General features: G+C 44.9%; 1 protein-coding gene across 9 annotated transcripts in view; it reads right to left on the bottom strand.

Annotated features, from left to right (window-relative positions):
• The window catches only part of FMNL2 (formin like 2), a 332,826-nt gene that overhangs the window by 311,293 nt on the left and 817 nt on the right, over positions 1 to 20,716 (bottom strand). For 6 of the 9 annotated variants that reach the window (XR_015146274.1, XR_015146277.1, XM_086353549.1 and 3 more), the window contains exon 1: positions 20,016 to 20,624. The exons of 1 other annotated variant lie outside the window; for it this stretch is intronic. Coding sequence is in view for 6 of the 8 variants with exons in the window: in XM_086353549.1 (XP_086209675.1) it covers positions 20,016 to 20,132 (117 nt within the window). In the remaining 2 variants the exon portion in view is untranslated. Of the gene's footprint in view, positions 1 to 20,015; positions 20,625 to 20,716 lie in introns of those variants that run through there. 2 more of the 9 variants (XM_086353605.1, XM_086353595.1) reach the window with 1 other exon arrangement.

Here is a 20,716-nt window from a genome sequence, read left to right as displayed (position 1 = left end):
ATCTGATAATGAGAAATTAATACAAGTAGTGGCATTCCAACAAGCAGTCCTTTGGGGTCACAGTCCACAGTTGGTTATCGAGGGATGGCACCTTCCAAGTGATATCTACTCCACGCCCACTTAGCCCTCACCCCTAGCCCCAACTGGCACCCCACCCTCACCCCTACCCCACCCTCTATCTTCATTGAGAGAGTACAAAGTAGCTGAACATGTGCCATGAGTGGCCTAGTTCAAATCACACCCAACCATTTACTAAGTAAATTATTAAAATAACAGGATTATTCTGAGAAATACACGTGGAGCACACAGAGTGTTTGACCCATACAAAGTCCTCAAAAACTGGTAAAGATTATTATTGCACTTCATGTGTGTATGTGCATGCATACATACACACACGCTAAGTCGCTTCAGTCATGTCCAACTCTTTGCAACCCCATGAACTGCAGCCTGCCAGGCTCCTCTGTCCCAGGCAAGAATACTGGAGTGGCTTGCCATGCCCTCCTCCAGGGCATCTTCCCAACCCAAGGATAGAATTCCCATCTCTTAACCTTTCCTGAATTGGCAGTTGAGTTCTTTACCACCAGCGCAACCTGGGAATCCTCACTTGAGCAAATAAATAGGGTAAGACAGAATCTACATAATTTCCCCTTCTTCCAAAACTATTCAATATCTTTGTAAATGGTGATAAAAAAAAAAATAGCTCGATACTAAGAATCCCTCCACCTAAATCAAAGATGGCTTAGAAATTCAATATCAAAGCCAATATGGTCCCTGGTAGGTCCTACCTCACCACTGGTCAGGTTTCTCTGAGCCTCTGGTCACATCAACACATAAAATTGTTACGTGCATTTCTGTTTAATGTTACTATAACACATAGCATTGATTCATTACCATTGAACCCAACCCAACAGCTAAGTCATGTCTGAACAGAGCTTATCCAACACACGTACTTTCTCCATAAGCACGTTTCAGTCAGCTTGCACTCAGAAACACTAGAGTGCACTTCAGCACTCCATTTAGACGCCATTTTACACAGCAAAATCACCAGCAAAAAGCACAAAAAATGTGAAAAATGTCACTAAACAAAATACAAAAGGACACTCATCGACAGAGAGCGGAAACAAGAAGCAGACAGTCACCTGTTTGACCTCGGCTGGAAAACTGCTCATCGGGTGACTCAAATTTTTCACCACCCTGTGATCCATGAATGACCACAAAAGTACCACAAGTACTGACTTTGGGACTATGAACAAATGTTCACCGAATAGGCAAATTTGCAAAGCCAGAATCCACGAACAATGAAGACCAACAGTAAATGATTTATGGAACCCAATGAATATGACTCAAAAGTTAACTGACCCAGAGCTACACGCATCAAAGTGAGTACTTCTCCAACCAAATACACGAAGATCTGAAAGGACACATGACTTAAGATACCATTTCTACAAACTTTATTTTTGTCAAATGTGCATAGGGAGTGCATGCTTACTCAGTTATGTCTAACTCTTTACGATCCCTGCTAGGCCCCTTTGTCCATGGGATTCTCCAGGCAAGAATACTGGAGTCGGTTGCCATGCTCTCCTCCGAGGCTTTTCCTGACCCAGAGATCAAACCAGCATCTTCTGAGTCTCCTGCACTGCAGGCAGATTCTTTACCACTGAGCCATAGGGGAAGGATACATGACAATTCAGGATAGGTTTCCTCTGAATAGCGAAGGAAGAAGAGGACAGAGAAGCTTGGACAGTATTTCTACAGGGCTATGGGTATTTCATCCTACTATTCTCTAATGTCAGGTCTATTTCATTAAGAACATTTCCATTAAATATTATTCAGCCGTTAAAAAGAATGAAATAATGCCATCTGTAGCAACATGGATGGACCCAGAGATGGTCATTCAGAGTGAAAAATTCAAAGAAATATCGTAAGACACCCCTTATCTATGGAATCTAAAAATAAATAATACAAAGGAACTTAGGTATAAAACAAAAAGAGACTCGCAGACTTATAGAATGAACTTGTGGCTGCAGGGCCAGGGAGCAAGGAAGGGATAGTCAGGGAGTTTGAAATGGACATGTACACACTGCTATATTTAAAATGGATAACCGACAAGGACCTACTGTACAGCACAGGGAACTTTGCTCAATGTTATATGTCAGTCTGGAGAGGGGGGAAGTTTGGGGGAGAACAGATACATGTATCCATACGGCTGAGTCCCTTGCTGTTCACTTGAAACTATCACAACATGTTAATCGCCCATACCTCAATACAAAACAAAAAGTTAAATTAAAAAAAAAAAAGAACATATCCATTAGAACAATTTCTCATAGTGAAGCGTGTGCACTCAGTCGTTCCTGACTCTTTGTGACCCTATAGACTACAGACCGCGGGGCTCCTCTGTCCATGGGGATTCTCCAGGCAAGAATACTGGAGTTTCCATTTCCTTCTTCAGGGGATCTTCCCAGCACAGGGATCCAACCCAGGTCTCCTGCATAGCAGGCAGATAGATTCTTTACCCACTGAACCACATGGGAAGCTCCATAGTGAAGGACACAGGCGGGAAAGTCCACATGCACCCCGCAGCACTAAAGTGCATGGAAGGAGATTTCTGCATAAAACTGCAGCACATATTTGCAGCAAGGATGCAAGCCATTTAACAGCAGGACAGACAACAACAATTACAAGGGTCTGTTTGCACAGAAGAAAAGGATGCCTGTTGAGAGACAGAGGAAAAGACGAGAGACAAAGGGTCAAAGTTTTATTTCTGGATACACCCTGTGTATCCGCTGCTCCTTTGAAGTGCACAGGAGTTTCTTCCCAGAGGGACAACACGCAGTCCAAGGTGGAACAAGCCCAAAGCAAGCTTAGTCACCAAGACATCAGGAGAAAACCCTTAAGCTCTAAAAGAATGATTTCTAGAGGAGAGGGCTTGGGAAGTGAAACTCTTGAATGGAAACAAGCATAAGAAGAAGCACAGTTGCAACAGCCAAAGACGGGGGATGATCCACTAGGGTCTTATTTTCTTTGGGATAAGTGGTGGTTTTCTCAGGGGGTAGGGGTGGGGGGGGTTGTGATGGAAAAGACATCAGCTAATTCCCAATTATGTTTCTGCTCAAGGAAAAAAATAAATGTTTGTGATGCTATTATGTTTCACTTATGATTCTCCTCTCTGTTCCCTTTTGGCAGTGACCATTATGAACGTTAGGGTAAAACACTAACGCCGCCAAAAACACCAACATTGTGATTGGTGTGTGATTCAAAAAAGCTGTCAAAATGGATACTCCAAAAGGAATGAGTCACTCCGCTGGGGCAGGCATGCTAACATTTCTGTACCATGTTATAATCCTTTTCATCTGGACCTTCTTAGAGCTGGCTTATTACTTCCTTTCGTGCAGTTCTAAGCTGACTAAGGACTACAATAAAGGGCATAATAAGCCTGACAGATTGGGTTCATACCTTCATTACTAAAATCCAAAAACTAAGGCTATTTGATATGGAAATAGGGCACTGAGAAAAAACATGCACACAGCTTCAGCTCCTGAGACTTAAGAACCCTCAGGGGTCTGGGAACAGAGCATGTTATCACACTAGCCTGACAGTTGTATCAAATACTCTTTAATCTCAGCAACTTTAAAAAGTAGAATGCCACCATAAAATTTAGGGCATAAGTGACATTTATCAGTGGAAAGAAAAAGAATAATCTCCCTCCTTAGAAAGTGAATAAGAAAAAAAGTGTGTAAAAGCATCTTCAGAAAATTCTAGGCTCCCACTTCAGGATGCTAGTAGTATACTGATCTGATTTGGGACTGGGCTCAGTTTCATAAACTTTGATTCAGCAAGATTTACTGTGTAGATAAGATAATCAAACAAGGAATCTTCTGAAAAAAACATAGAGCAAGGGGTTACTGGGGGAATGCAGCATGTAGTGACTTATGACTTGGCTTCCTAGGTCGAATCAGGTGACACTCTATTCTTGATTTGAAACAAGGACGAAGCTTTCATTGGACAATGCTCTTATCTCAAGCAGAAGGCCATCTACACACCAGTTACATAAATCCTTTTTTTTTCTGCCACTACTGGAATTCAGACTAAAGTCCGAATGACTCCGCCCATCCCAGATTGAAGCTGGAGCCAAACAAAACACCAACCGCAGTTTCTTTAAGGCCCAGATGGTCATGACCTTGAGTGTATTTTCTCATGTGAACCAGCTGCCTATTGGTCACACTGTGGTACACTGCATGGTGCTCGTCAGCTCCAATTATGAAGATGTTAACACTTTCATTAGCTCTGAAATGGAACAACCCAACGCCCTGAACAACAGGCTTTTTCTTCTAGAAAGGACAAAAAAAAGTCAGGATAAAATACCCAAGCAGAGGCCGCACACAATGGACCAGACCTCGCTCTTCACATTTAATGATTTCACTAAAGTCATCCGTGAGATACACAGGAGTCCCATTTAACGAGTCCACAGCTATTCCCTTAAATTAACACTTTAAGGCAGATTAAAAGAGTACCAGGGTTTCCAAGTGGAGAAGGCAATGGCACCCCACTCCAGTACTCCTGCCTGAAAAATCCCATGGACGGAGGAGCCTGGAAGGTGCAGTCCATGGGGTCGCTGAGGGTCAGACACAACTGAGCGACTTCATTTTCACTTTTCACTTTCATGCATCGGAGAAGGAAATGGCAACCCACTCCAGTGTTCTTGCCTGGAGAATCCCAGGGACAGGGGAGCCTGGTGGGCTTCCATCTATGGGGTCACACAGAGTTGGACACGACTGAAGTGACTTAGCAGCAGTAGCAGCAGCAGGGTTTCCAAGTGGTGCAGTGGTAAAGAATCCACCTACCAATGCAGGAGACTCAGGTTCCATCCCTGGGTTGAGTTACAACTTTAGGCCATATGTATTAACTTGTCAAGATTTATCAGAATTTAACCTTAACATACCCTTCTATAGAGCCCATTATATATATAGCACATAAATACATGATAAACACCTTAAAAACACCATATTTCCATTGTCTGCCTACCTCTCCCACTAGGCAATTAACTCCTCAAAGGTAGAGATGACGCTTTATGAACCTTTGTGTCACAGCATCTTAACAGTGCCTCAGTTCAGTTGCTCAGTTGTATCTAATGCTTGACCCCATGGACTGCAGCACGCCAGGCTTCCCTGTCTATCACCAACTCCTGAAGCTTTAACAGTGCCTAGCTTGGAGCAGTGGAGAAGGCAATGGCACCCCACTCCAGTACTCTTGCCTGGAAAATCCCATGGATGGAGGAGCCTGGTAGGCTGTAGTCCATGGGGTCGCTAAGAGTCAGACACAAGTGAGCGACTTCACTTTCACTTTTCACTTTCCTTCCTGCATTGGAGAAGGAAATGGCAACCCACTCCAGTGTTCTTGCCTGGAGAATCCCAGGGGCAGGGGAGCCTGGTAGGCTTCCGTCTATGGGATCGCAGAGAGTCGGACACGACTGAAGCGACTTAGCAGCAGCAGCAGCTTGGAGCAGATACCCAAAAAAACACATTTGCTGAGGTACTTCCCTGGTGGTTCAGCGGCCAAGTCTCTGCTCCCAATGCAGAGGCCTGGGTTCAATCCCCGGTCAGCAACTAGATCCCACATGCTCAACTAAGAGTCAGCATGCCACAGCTAAAAATCCCATGTGCAGCAACTAGGACCTAGCACAAATTAATTTAAAAAAAGTTTGCTGAATGAAATGAATGGGATGACATGGGTTTTATTAAAAATAAGCAAGCCCACATCAAGCTGGTTAATACAAGATAGTAGGGTTAATCCCTCCCAACGAAGTCCAAAACTGTGGGTTATCACTGAGGGGTGATCAAAAGGCTTATTCCAAGCCTGCAAGCTGTAACAACACAGCCATTTTACTGGGAGATGTAAAAAAAACAAAGGTTCAGAGACAGTTGTCTGAAAGAGAGCCTTCAGAAAGCCTTCAGAGGACAACTGTTACTAGAAAAAAGCCAATTTGATCACAAGCTTACTTGGCCTCTACTATTTCAACAGTGGACAGTGGCTTATTCATTCAGTTCTTATTTTATCTTCAATTTTCTTTTTTGAAGGACATATAATTAACGCTTGGTTCTGGGCATATACCAACAAAATTACTATAGACTAAAAAGTTACCGAATTTATCCTCACAGGGTTTTCAATTTGCTCTGAACCACAACGTTTATATGTATATTTGTATTATACTTTCATAATTGAGAGAAAACAGTATGCTAGGAGCACAGCTTTCGAGTTAGCAAAGTTTGATTTTCAGCTCCAGTATCTCCTAGAAATGTGCGTCCTCAGGCAAGGTCCTTCGCTTCTAGAATCCTGAGCTTCTCCTAGATGGAACAGGGTGATCCCTACCTTTCAGGTGTCTTGGGTCATCTTTCATGTTGACGGAAGACATTAAACACTCAATCAATGCCCTTTACTGTTACTCATGCTGTTCATGCACCCAACCACATTTAACTTGAGCCCATGGACTATAGCCCGCCAGGCTCCTCTGCCCATAGGATTCTCCAGGCAAGAATACTGGAGTGAGTTGCCATGCCCTCCTGCAGGGGATCTTCCCAACCCAGGGGTCTAACCTGGGTATCCTACATTGCAGGCAGATTCTTTACCATCTGAGCCACCGGGGAAGCCCAAGAAATGCACGATCAGTGACCTTTATCTTTACTGCGGCTGTTCGCGTATCCAACCCATATTTAACTTGAGGGCTGCCTTAAAATCCTCCCAAGAAACAACTTCCCTGGTATGTATTAAAAGGTTTAGTGGGGTACTGAATGGAGTAAGATGTCATAGCATTCCCACCCACTGTCCAGTCACTGCTGGAGGTCTGACAGGCAAACGATAGCGAGAACCTGACATCTGCATAGGAACTCTTCTCCTTCAGTCAAGCTCAGAGGTCTCAAACGTTAACACGCCCGAGAACTACTTTCTAAGGTTTTATCCAGAATCATGCATACACTACCCTGATGAGCCACTTAAGGGACTTCAGGAATAATCCACTATACCAACTTACCTTACTTTTAACTTCTGATTCAAACCTCTATGTAAAATTGTCACATGCTCTTTAAAAGTACGTAAAAAGATTTAAGGAAAGAAAGAAAAAGAAGAGAAAGGTCTGAGCAACAAATTAGCAGCAAATAGCTTAAAAAAAAAAAAAAGCTGCATTTCAACCCATGGCTTTAAGTAGATAAAACGGGCCATTCCAAGTACTGGGTCCCTTCAGAGAGCCTTTACTGAGAAGTGCACTGCTACACTAATCAAACACTCCATTCCCCAACTGGATGTCTCACTGGTCCAGAACAGTGACAAGACTGCAATTTGTTCAAAAATCTATTGAATTCAACAAGTGGCAGAGAGCTGTGACGACAGAGCCAATTATTAACACAAGGAACAGCTCCGCTCTGGCAAAGGGAACAGCCTCCTGCAGCCCCAGGCCCAGCTTTCCAGAGGTTTCCCCACATGTCAAGTCTGAAGCCACAGGAACTGAGGACATTCCTCTCGCTGTTCCCTTCGGCTGCCCCAGGGTCCGAGGAACCCTCTCCTGGCCCTAGGGCTTGACAAATCAAGCCCTAATTACACCTGCTGGTGAGCTCATCCCTGCCTGACCCCTATTAGTCAGATCTTAGGATTTTTTTTTTAATGAAAGTCAATTTTATGCTGTGAAATTCACATCTACAGTGTACAATCTGATGATTTTTGACAGGTTACATTTGTAAAACCAACACTCCGGTCTAGATGAGAACATGTTCATCACTCTAGGAATTTCGTGTGCCTCAGTCTCTCTCCCCAGAAGCAATTACCACTGTGATTTCTATCGCCATGTAATTATGCATCAAATGAGAGGAAACCACCTCACAACACCTATTTTATTCTCCTCACGGCACTTCTCAGCATTGGAAATTCAGGTCCATTTATGTATCTGTGCCAAGGCAGGAGATACAGGAGATCTGGTTTCAATCCCTGGGTCAGGATGATTCCCTGGAGAAGGAAATGGCAACCCACTCCAGTACTCTTGCGTGGAGAATCCCATGGACAGAAGAGACTGGCAGGCTAAAGGCCATGGGTCACAGAGAGTCAGACATGACTGAGCACGCATGCAAGCATGCGTGATGTACCCCTTTCACGCCTGACTGCCCCCACCAGCCCTTCCCACTGCTGGAATGTAAGCTCCATGAGGGCTGACAGTTGGTGGGCCTCATGCAGCTCCACATCCTCTAGAGCCCACAGCACATAGCAAGTGCTCGATAAACATTTCCAGACTGTCTAATTAAGGTGTAAACCCTTCTTAAGCAGTGACACGTGAGCAAAACTGCACAATGTAGAATAAAAAGTGTAGTCTAGCAGTGGTTGGGACAAAGCTAGCATCGCTCCACTCCCTATTCCAAGGACACTGTTTCTGAACACTCAAAATACAGAAATGATGCTTTCCCTCTCAACCCTCAGGACTTCCCTGTAGCTCAAATGGTAAAGAATCTGCCTGCAAGGCAGAAGACCCGGGTTTGATCCCTGGGTTGGGAAGATCCTCTAGAGAAGGGAATGGCAATCCACTCCAGTGTTCTTGCTTGGAGAATCCCATAGACAGAGAAGCCTGGAGGGCCACAGTTTGTGGGGTCACAAAGAGTCATGGGGACACGACTGAGTGATTACTACATCAGCCTCTCAACCCTCAGAGCCCAGAACATCTATCACTATATTGATGCAAGACTCATACACTCAAGGGACAGATTTTATATAAGTGAATTTAGTCTAGAGGGTACATGAAGAATGAAAAATAAGAGGCCAACATTTAGGGTCTTCTTATAACTAACTTGAAAGTATACATAGCGTGATACAGTAGAAATGAGTGCATTCTCTCATCAGACAGGCCTGGATTCAAATCGTGCCTCCATCCTTAGGAAGCAGCCACCTTATCACTCTGAGCCTCACTGCCTCATTTGTAAAAGGAAGATAATATCTCCCTCTGAGGGCTGCCAAGAGCATTAAAGATAGGCGTATAAAGCACAGAAAATATAAACAGCATCTTATTTGACCCTGGAATGCCCCTGGAGTTTTAGTGATGGAGGACCTAGGATGAGCTCACCAACCTCTCTACCCTCTTCTGTAACTTCAAGCCACATACCTTCAGGCCCTTATGGATTAGGAACACTTAGAATCACGATTATTTGCAAACACTTCACAAACAACAAAGCACTAAAATGCTGCACTAAGGAATGCCGCTCACTGAAACCTGCCTGACTCCCAGCAACAAAGGGAATACTCTGAAGGACATTTCACTTACGGAAAGCCCCACAGAACAGTTCCACCACTCACTGATGACAGCTCATCATGACACACCAGACTGGCTTCGCAACAGTGAGAAACCACGGACCTCCTTTGGTCATTTCCACTGCCTTCCTCCTCTTCTAATTCACCAGTTTTTCGTAAGGAGTCAGGCAAAAGCATGATGCCAACTTATCATCTCTGAATGCTTAGTGTTGCTGGGCACCCACTACAGTCAAGTGCTATGGAGAGTACCAAGATGAGTGAGAAGCTGCGACAAAGTGTCATTTCAACACAAAAGCAAGTTATGTGCAATTAACAATCAGCCCAGAAGGGCCAGTTAGATAGGTCCTTAGAGCAGCAGCTACTCGATTCCCAGGCCTGTTTCAGCAGGCACAGTTCTCTGACCAAGTCAGTAATTATCTGCTAAGACCTTTCCCTGGGCCAAGCACTGCGCTGGACAAGGAGAAACTGCCAGGACCTGTAAGATGTGATCCTTGGCTTCCAGGAGCCCATAGTGCAAGCTCGCAAATAAAACAAGGACACAAACAGATGGCCAACAGGGTAATGAGTAGCTACAAAGCTACACATAAAAGCATCCCCTTATTTTACAGACACATCTCACACAAGGTGATACTTAATCCCAGGCCTCATAAGTAAAAGAAATAAATCACACTATAAAGAGATCAAAGAGAGGAGTTGTTTTTCCCACCTCCCCCAAGTTGATGCTGGATCCATAAGGACATGAGAAAGAGATGGGATTTCAGAAGAACCTTGAAGGCCAGATATAATTTTAAGGAAGCAAATAAGCAAAGGGAGTACATCATGTGCAAGAGAATCACGTGAGGAAAGACACAGCAGCGAAAAAGTGCAAGCCTGCTCTACGAGCAGACATAAAGTCCACGTCAGGGTGTACTAAGGAAACAGGAGAGAAGATGGGTCTGGGCAGACTATGGTGGTTTTAGTCGCTAAGTCGTGTCCGATTCTTGCAATCCCAAGGACTGTAGCTCGCCAGGCTCCTCTGTCCACGGGTTCTCCAAGCAAGAATACTGGAGTGGGTGGCCATTTCCTTCTTCCAGGGTCTCTTGCATTGCAGGCAGATTTTTTACTGACTGAGCTATGAGGCCAGACTGTGGAAGGCTTCAGTGAGAAAGCAGGTGTGGGTAGGGCGCAGGGGCTACGAAGTTACAGAGGAGAGGATGGAAGGGAAACCACTGACAACAAACGTGGCCAAAGAGCTTCTCAAACCGGATCAACGTCTAATGTAACATAACAGGGTTCCGATGAGAAAACTGAACCAAAAGATGAGACTCACAATCTTATATTTTTTAATATATTTTAACATTAATCGTGCATTTTTAATATTTCAAAAGAGTCATCATGATGGCAAAAACCTAAAGGCTAAAACTTAGGCTTCAAAGTGAATACACAAAACCTGTATTTGCAAATACCTGATTCCAAGTATTGAAACCACAAAGGGCACAGGCTCGTTGTCTCTTGGAAATCCCACCCCTATTCGTGCTTTAGTCTAGGAACACAAATCAAAATATATTTTTCTCAGTATTATGAAAACGAGAGATGCTCTACCAAAAATAAGTAAATAAAAATACCATTACGGTTATCGGTGATGATGTAACTGAAAGCAGCAGTAAGATGTCATAATGTCAATATCTCCTAATGGTGAGGCCTGATTGAACTGAAGAAATCTCTCAAAGGAAGTGGTAGAAACCTCACGGTTAGAGCCATTTAGAATCAGACCACAAGGCACAATCCTGTGGCCTATTTTCTTCCATGTAAGTCTGGCCACTCCGAAAGTAAGTTCAGGTGAGCAACTGCGGCTGGGGAGGCAAGGAGCCAAGTCAAACCTTATGTGAAGAAAAACAGAGAGACCACGACTCTGATTCCTGAACCCAAGCTGGTTACAGCGTTGTTCTCACTCTGCGAAAATCCATCAGTCTGTACACTGATGAAAAAGGCCCATTTCTGTTTGTACATTACTCAACAACAGATGATTAGGAGATACCATCCCAAAGAACAACAACAAAAGAAATTTATAGCAAAGTTAATGAAATTTCTGACAATTACTGGTGAAATAAAATACAGCTGTCTAATGTTAAAAAATTACTCCATTAAATGAAGACTGAGACCTGGTAAATTCTCAGATGATCTGAAGATTTCTCATCCAAATAAAGGCTTTCCAAAAAGCCTACTCTGAGACTCAAAACTTCTACAGTGAAAGGACACTGGAGAAGCTGAATGGTCCCACACGCCCAGGAGGCCACACAGTTCTTAAGTCTCCCAGGGTTCATGTCTAGATGGCCTCATTAGTGGGCAATAGAAGGATGATCTTGGGTCATGCCTGGAAAATCACCAGTTTCAAGTGTATAGCATCCTGAAGACCCCTGGCCTGAACTGACTTCCTAGGTTCATCAGGCAGAAGTCCTTGGGGGAAAGAATCCTCATTGAGCAAGACTGTCACTAAAGAGGAAAAGCTTCCCTGGAAGAAGCAGAAGGCTGAACATACTGGGGACTGAAAGGGTTAAGAACTCAAAGTGACCTACAAAGCTATAAATATTTTACACATTCATCACCTTTCCATGTAGGTTTCCCAACTTTCCACAAATAAGATACTAAGCAGTGCTTAATTCATAGAGCACTGTTGCCATGGTGCAGGTCCAATCATGTTCTATCTAGCTTCTCCTGGTTATCCTAAGGCTTCCTCCTACACATACACACAAAGACACTGTTCACTGAAGGCAGATGAGATTATTTTCAATCTTTTTGCCACTGTAAAAATCTTCTTACCTTCTCCACCAAAGTAAAATTCCGTTATTCTTTAATATTCCCATCTAAATCCATGCCTTCTTTTGCCCTCTTCCAAATAACAGAAAGTTTCATCTGCTCATAAACCAACTACCTAGAAAGATTTATATTTCCAGATGAAAATGAGCCAATAATTGCTTCTATCCTTTCAGCTGAGAAAACCTCGTATGTTGTCCCCCTAACCCCAAACGCTAAAGATTAAGAATAAGGGGAATGTCTATTTGCTTCTACCTATTAAAGGAATAACTAGAGTCTTACCCTGAGAACAATCGGTTCATTCTTGACCTAACATCCTATTTATCTTTCTATTCTCAAAGCTAATTGCTCATATGAGCATGCCAATTTGCCTTGATTATAGGAGTCTTAATAAATGAACGTTGTTTACATTTCACAAGTGTATTTGAATTTCACTCCAGGAAGCCAAGCTCATCAAGTCTTTGTAAGTGGTAAAACCAGAGATCAAAGCAAAAAGCCTGCATTGAACCAACAAAAAATTAGGCTTGAGAATAGAGGCCTAAGCAAAAATACAATTGATTTATTGATTGCTCTATCCCAGTAGTAAACCTCAGGGTCACTGTTCACTCTTAAGCTAGAATGTATAGAACTTTCTCTGCAAATTATCATTATGATTTGACAGCCATTTCTTAAATGCATAGTTAAATAAATCTAATATTCAACAGGCTTTGACCCATCTCTCCTATATTTCTCATCTTGGTGCTTTCAGTTGAATCAAGTATCTTTAGGAGCTTTTTTTTTTTAACCCTCCTCAACTTTGCCTAATTTCTCTAGATTTTCACTGTGGTTTTAACTCTTATGTTTGGTCTCTTGGGCAGGGAGGGAGAGGAGAAAAACTACTCTGGCACGTGGCTCTCAACCACAGCTGCACACTCACATCTAAGGAGCTTTAAAAATTCTGACACCCAGGTCACACTCCAGAGGAACTGATCAGAATCTCCAGGGGTGGGACCCGGGCACCTGTTTTTTTGAGGGTCCCAGGTGATGCTGACTATAGCCAAGTTTGAAAAGCACCACTGTGGCTTGTCAATCCCTTTGTCACCTACTTCAAATAAAGTACTCAGCCAAACTTCACAGGGAAAAGAAACACCAAGGAAGAGAGGGCAGGTTCCTGAGCAAAGCCTCAACTCAAGGCAGGACCTGAGAGAGGTGACTGACCAGCACCAGACATGGGGCCAAAACGTGAACAACTTGACACCTTTCCCAAAGCCAACAAGATTTAAGGATAAACCAAGTCTGGTGCACCATCTACCATACAGAAGTCAGTCAAGAGAGGTTCTCCTGGAGACAGCAAGGACTAGACACCTCAAAGCTTTCAGCTTCTGGGGCAATGGATTCAGCAGCTTACCAATGCAACAAAGCTTCTTTGGCAAACAAGAAAAGTAGACAAAGGTTACATGCGAAGTAAGTCACTGAAGTCAGTTCCAGGTGGCACAAGAGTGATGAAGATGTGTCCAGGGAAACAGTTTTGGTGTACCCTAGAAACTATAGAAAGTTTGTGACAAGGTACCCACCACGAGCTCTGATGCCACTGGGCATGTTTTCTTGGTCAGTTTAAGACTGTGAAAAGAAAGTACTCTTCTGTCTACAACAAATACTTCCAAGAAGGGACTTGGTGTTTCCCAATTTCGAGCCATCCTGGTCCACATTTGTGGACCTTAGTTGGCCCACAGTTCAGGAAACAGCTCTCTGACCCTCCAGCTCTTCCTCCAACATCCCTTCCAAATTATAACACATCCACCGGAAACAGCATAGTCCGTGGTGTTGTGTTGGAAGGGCAGCTGGCAGGGAAAAGAGGATGGGGTGACTGGGGAGGAGTGGGAAGATCACCCTACAGTCTGAGCAAACACCATCTTAAAGGAAAGACAAGACGTGAGCTACCTCCACCTATACTGTTCAGGTAGGTGAGAACCAAGAGGATGCAGGAGTCTCTCTGTAGAGACCAGGAACCCCAAAGTCTTTGGATAGACTTCTTACAATGGAAGAAGGTAGGAAAGGTCCCCACTCTAGAGACGAAGAGCCCTCTACAAGATGGGGGCTGCCAAGCATCTGCATAGCTGGGAACCCACCTTCCCTCCTAAGCAATTCCAATCTGTGCTTTTACAGGGATTCACTGCCTTTCTAAGAAGAGTCCAGGTAGTAGCATTCTCTTGCAAAGGAGATACAACCATCTGGCCTCAGTGCCTCTTTAGTTAGCCACTTTTTATGTGTTACTTGCTCAGATACAAGGACCAGGGAGCCCACTTCACCTTGTCCTTACATGAAGACCAAGTTCTCCAGGCCACAGCTTTTATAAAATTGAATGAATTTCCAGAAACAAGCATGAACCTACACTACTTTTTTGCTTCTTTGAGCCCAGGAGGAGCCTCCAAGGAGACCCTTCCCCCGTCTTGGATGCTGTAATTCTATTTCCAACACCCGCAGGTAGCAGACCTGCCCCCAAGAAAGGTACCGTGCAAGCCATTCACCAGCTGGATCCTGGGCTCAGAAAGACTTGCCAATTATCAGCATTTTTAATACAGCTTCTGTCTTAGCAACGCTAATTGGAAAGCTCCTTCTCCAATTTTTGACAACTCTAAATATTACACTTTTCTTTACGCTTATGTGACTTTCAGTCACCCACCATGGAAATGCTACTCTCCAGACAACACAGACTACAGCTCACTCTTTCTACACAAAACATGAACGAGAAGTCGGCTAATGGCTCACAGTATAATGTTTCAGAAATTTTACACTTCCAAGAGCTATGATTTCAAAAATCTCATGACTATCCTAATAGTTGTGTCAAACGGTATTCCCATTTACAGAGGAGAAAAACCAAGGATCACCGGAAAGATCACTCGCCCAAGTTGGTGCAGGAGATGATGATTCTAGAAACTACATCTGCCACTCCTGGGGCCAATGCTCTTTGCTAAATGAAAGGCCACACGTGCAAGTAATTCTTATCACTGAAGGGTTTAAGGGCAAACATACCCGCTCCCCTCTGCATTTCATCAGTTTAACGCAGCTGCCAGTCTCCCAATGGAGCCAAGCATTTATAATTCAGAGAAAAGCTTTTGATCAACCCTACCCTAGAAACCCAAATATACCTTCAGTTTTTATTGAGATTATTAGAAAATTATTAGAAATGCACCCTGATCATGATGAAAAGTACCACCGTACACATATATTCCCACTCTGGAAAATAAAACAACTCAGAGGTTACTGCCTGGAAGAGGTCGAAACAACACTCCAACCTCCCCCTTCTCACTCCCCTTTTTCCTCTCAACAGGAGAAAAGCGAGAAAATAAATCAGCATGCCTCTGATGATGGCCTAACTTCACTCCTACCCATCCATCTGTTCTGTGGACTTCACGGCAAAGGCTCTCCATGGAAGTGGTTGAAAAGGAACAACATCTTGCAGAGGGAAATAGACTGAAATGTTAAAACCTGACCTTCCTTGTCCTTTTCACAAGTCCTTACATTTGGAGTGCATGCATCACATTGACAGGCTGTCTCTCCGCTCTGATCTGGGACGTCCAGACTTCCCAAACAAGGCGGTTCAAGTCTGCCTTGAAAGGAAAAACTGAAGAGTACACTTTTGGATCAAATCAATATTTAACTCCATGCCTGAAGACAGAATAGCACAGTGAAGATGCCAAAATGAATGACATCTAAAGAGAAACATTAAGTACACCGCACTTGGGTCGCTTCAAAGACGTTTCTGCCAACTTTATAGTTTTGAAACTTGTACTCACCAGATTCAAGATTTTTTTTTTTAAACAGCTTTACTGCTAGTTCCAGGCCTTTCTGTTCTTGTTCTTTCTTACCAGTTGTAAGCCCAAGGAAGCATAATATAATATTAGGGGTGGGTGGGGAGGCGGGGAGTAGAGATACAAATCTGGGTTAAAAATCCTAGACTGGCTATCTAAATAACTTAAGTAACTTCAGTCAATTTAAGTAATCTTAGTTCCTCATCTTTAATGTTGCCGATAGCTGGAGTCATTGTGAGGATTCAGTGAGAACATGCAAGCATAGGGCATACTCAGAGTAGGTGTTCAGAAAATGTTCCCATTTCTTCCTAAGTACGGTGACCACATTCAACCTCAGCGCCAAGAAAAAAACTGAAACGGAAACTGACTCAAACTAATCACACATCAAAGTAGTTCCCGGTGTTAAACATAAGATACTACAGCCCTAAGCCACCACTTCCAAATCTGTGTTTTTGAATCTGCTCGCAGAGCAGCCTGACATCTGCTATCACCCAGATATGGCAGCCGGGATGGAGGGTTACAATTTATCTTTTCCTCTGAGACTCAGAAAGGACAGCTCCTAGACACAGGGATTGAGGGGCTTACATTTTAAATGGTAAACAGTGACCTCAAGCCAAAAATCAGTGAACAATATACAGAGCATCTAATGTCCAAAGAGTTATTCTTGGACAATTAATTGTTCACCACACCCAAAAATCACCTTCAGAGCATCATCTCTGAGAATAAAGGTCATGGGAGTATTTGTGTGTGTGTGTGTGTGTGTGTGTGCATTCCCAACAATTAGACAAAGTTTAACAAATATAATAGTCACTTGGACAATTATAAATGTGTGGGACCCAAAAACACAGCCAATATTACTCATGAAATATGCAAAATATATACAAAATACGTTAAAGGAACAAAGACTGAAGCAGATGACTGCATTTATAATTTATGAAACACTTCCATGGAAGAGTGTAACAGAAACATTGTACACACACAAAGATACATCACCTTATAGCTCTATCTGACGGGTAGGTCCAAGGATGCCAACAGTTAAGTGTATAAAGGAGTCAGTAATCTTTTCCTTTAAATATAAGGTTTATAACTATCATTGTAATAATGATGAACACAGGTTCAGGGAGGGATAAGATTCTTTAGGAGGATTTTAACTCAAGATTTGGATCCAATTTTTACTAGTCATTAACTACAGAAGTTCAGTCACTGAAATCTCTATTCAAAAAATTCCATTTTTTTCCTATTAAAAGAACTTTTTAGGGTCTATCCCTTCACTGATCTTAATTCAGCATTTTTTTTATATTTCTAGATTGGATTTTATTTTTTTTTTATTTTATCTTTAAACTTTACAATATTGTATTGGTTCTGCCATATATCGAAATGAATCTGCCACAGGCATACACGTGTTCCCCATCCTGAACCCATCTTTCCATTCATGCCCAGTATTTTTCTAGATATACACAGTTTAGCTTATATGGACTGATGAAGGGGTAGTCATTGAGTAGGTTTTATCTCAAGATTTTTGATAAATAGATGGACGTCTGTTACTCAAATTTTTATTTACCCCTCCTCAGTGCTTTAAATATTCTAGAGCTTGGTGGGGTGAGAGGAATTACTTTTCATATCTGAGGGCTTAATCACTGCTGTAAGCCAAGTTTACAATGAGGTATTTGTATACTTTTCTATACAGTATTACTATCCTGTTTTCCTCCCAGTAACTTACATGATCTTTATCATATAGGAAATAAAATTAGTATCAATAATGCCCAAAGGATTCCCACTGTGTGAGGGCAGAGAATTCCTCCATACACATGCTTTGAACATTACAACCTATAACCTGTCCTTCAAGCTTGATCTCCAGAAGTAAATGGTTTGAGCTGATTTGTTAAGTAATTCATAAAGAAAAAGCACAGTTGAGAGCATCACATGGACACCTTTAGGAAAAAACTGACTACAAGAGAAGTCACCGTAACTCTGTACTTCTATCAGCCCATAAAAAGGATTCCTTTTAACTCCCCGTACAGATTTCTGAAGAGCAGTTGGAGCTGACTAGGGAGAGTTACGTACCACATCCATGGTTCAAGTGCATCCCTAACAAGAGGGCCCCCAAGCTGATACTTTCCCAAAAGCTTTGTCTTAACCCAAAAAAGGTCAGCCTGGTATTTTTTGGTTTTGTTGTTCGTTTGTTTTGAAAGGCATAACATATTATAAACAGTTAAAGAAAGGAACTGCATCCAGTGCTTGTGTATGACACAGTAAAAGGAGCTACACAGTAACCCCTGCTCCAAAGAGCTTGTGATGTAGAAACATGAATTTCTATATACTAAATTTGCGCCTTCTAGATTTAACAGTAACACAGATCCACCATATTAATGATAGGACATTATTTTCCTAAAGGGTAATTCATACCATGTGTCATTAATCAGCAGGGTAACTCAAAGCTCATGCAAAACATGCTATCCCAGTTGAGAACTTAATTGTATTATTGCTATTATCTGGTTTGCCTGCGTCACTGGCCTTCCCACTTCAAGTGTACATACACACACACCCAGCACACACAATCCACACACGCACACCCACCCAGCACAGCATGGACGGAAATGATCACCCAAGGCTAGGAGGTAAGAACCATGTAGTCTGGTAGGAAGAGGATTTTGAACCAAAAAGGTTTGTCCCTGGAAAGACAGGTCAAGTTTGCACCCAGGCTGCCTTCAAAAGTAATTAAGCCCATGCAGTTCCATTTCAGAGTGTTTCATTCTGCACAACAATGGGAGCAGCTGCGTGAGATCTCAGACCACGGAGTGCAAGACAGGCAGCCTCATCTATCTCGAGACTGCCACGCCGGAGTTTCCAGGTGGTGTGAAAAAGCTCGTGGGCTCTTCTTCCAAAGAGCACAAAGCTAATCTGCCATCCAGAACAGTCCCCATATTAAACCAGTCCTTTTCAAGGGCCTGAAGAAAGGGTTTTTAAACGTCCCAGTGTTCTTCAGACTCTGGTCAATCCCCAAAGTTGGGAGGTTACATGCCCAAACCCCGTATGCAGACGCGAAATTCGACTGCCTTAAGCACAAGTTTCTCTTGCTGCCTACTATTGTAGGATGTACAGGTAACTAGCTAGGAAAAGGTAACTGTACGAATCCAAGTATTAGGAACGCGTCGAATCTATGTTTCCCTTCCAACACCCCTTAAGAGAGGCTGAGACACTAAAAGTCGAAGTCTGGGGACTAACCGCGGTCCAGACGCCGGCTGGGGCGAGGGGGAGACCGCCACACCCTCCTGAGCTCACAGCACTGACAGGCTCAGGCTGGGAGGGGCCCAGAAACTTACACCCAGCAAGGAAAAGCAGAAAGAAGTCTTCAAGTGTCTCAGATTTACAGAGCTGGAAAGCTAGGAGAAGCGGATTCCGGGAGGGAGTCAGATTTAGCGAGGGGAGAGGAGGGATCCCTAGAGTCAGGACAGCTTGCAACACGTCCCCGCAAAACTGCACATTTTTGTGGTTTGTTTTAACATTTAAGACGAAAACGAACGCGCCGAGGCGAAGCTTCTCTCGCGCCGGTTTCAGATGTCCCCCTCCTCGCTTAGGGACGGGGACGCCGCACTGCCGCGGGTTTCCTTCTCTTTCCCTTTTGGGGGAGCTCCCCTCTGCCAAGCCAGACGTCCGCCTCCAAGTTCGCCTTCGCACACCACGCCGCCCTCAACCCGCCACATGCGCCCATCAGCCCCGAACCCCGCAGGGCCCCGGCTGGGCGCCCGCTGGATGGTTCTCAAGGACTCGGGCTTTGCGGGGAGTTTTTTTCTTAAACAAAAAGCCTTAGCGGCCAGCCGCCCCCTCCTCCAAGCCCGCGCCACCTTCCCTTCACGCCCACGCCGCACCTCCCCGACACACGCGCTGCGAGGTGCCTCTCCCGCCAGACAATGGGTTCGGGGCCGGCCAGTCAGCCAACCCCCATCCCCGTACCCCATCCCGGGACCCCAAGAAGGCTTGGAGCGGAGAGATCGGAGGAGGACGGAGAGGAGGCCACAATAAGCGAAGCGGGAGCCTCCCCCTTGCGACCGGGGATTCGCTCCCGGCGCGGGGAGAAGGGGAGAGAGCGGGGGTCAGCTGCACCGCCTGGTCTTGGGCCCCGGGGCCCGGCTCCCGCCGCCGCCGCGCACTCACCAGCACGATGGCAAATCGCTCCTCCAGTTCACCTGGCTCGGGCATCGGCAGCTTCAAAGGCACGTTGTGCGCCCTGAAATCGGTCTGCTGTGAATCCATGCTCCCGGCGTTGCCCATGTTGGCTGCACGCCGGGGCAGGGGGCTACTCCGGGCCCCCTGCGTCCGCGTCGGAAATCAGAACAGCTCCCGGCGGCCGGCTCCCGCCCGCTGGCGCAACCAGCCCGGCTCCCCGCCCTCCGCTGCGCCCCGGCGAGTGTGCAGCGCGCGCCGCTCCCTAGCAGCGCTCCGAGCCGAGCCGCCCCCCGGCCTGCCTCATGCTCCCCGCCGCCCCAGCGCCGCCCCGGCCTCCTTTCCTCGGGAGGGGTCGTCAGGGCGCTGGGCGCCTATCTGCATGTTGCTCCGCTGGCACGCCGCCCCCTGCCAGCGATAGCGGCCAGCGGGCGCGTGGTTGCTCGGAGTTGGTCTCCCGCCGGGACAGTGATTGCCGCTGACACTTCCAGCTCTACGCCGGCGATCACGACGCTAGCTCGACCAGCACCTAGAGCAGACAAATGCAGCTCCGCGCTCCCGACACAATGCCCCCTCTCGCCCGGCCCCCGGCCCCCGCCCCCGGCCCGGCTCCGCCCACTCGCCCCGCGGACTGCCGGGACCAGTAGTTTCTGCCCAAAGTGTCTGCACGCAGAAACCACGCCCGCTCCGGA

This window comes from Bos grunniens, chromosome 2, assembly GCF_055505025.1.
Source record: "Bos grunniens cultivar Pamir isolate PY7600 chromosome 2, Bosgru_T2T1.0, whole genome shotgun sequence".
NCBI lineage: Eukaryota > Metazoa > Chordata > Mammalia > Artiodactyla > Bovidae > Bos > Bos grunniens.
Note: the sequence above shows the minus strand (reverse complement) of the source record. Positions and strands in the feature narration are given on the sequence as shown.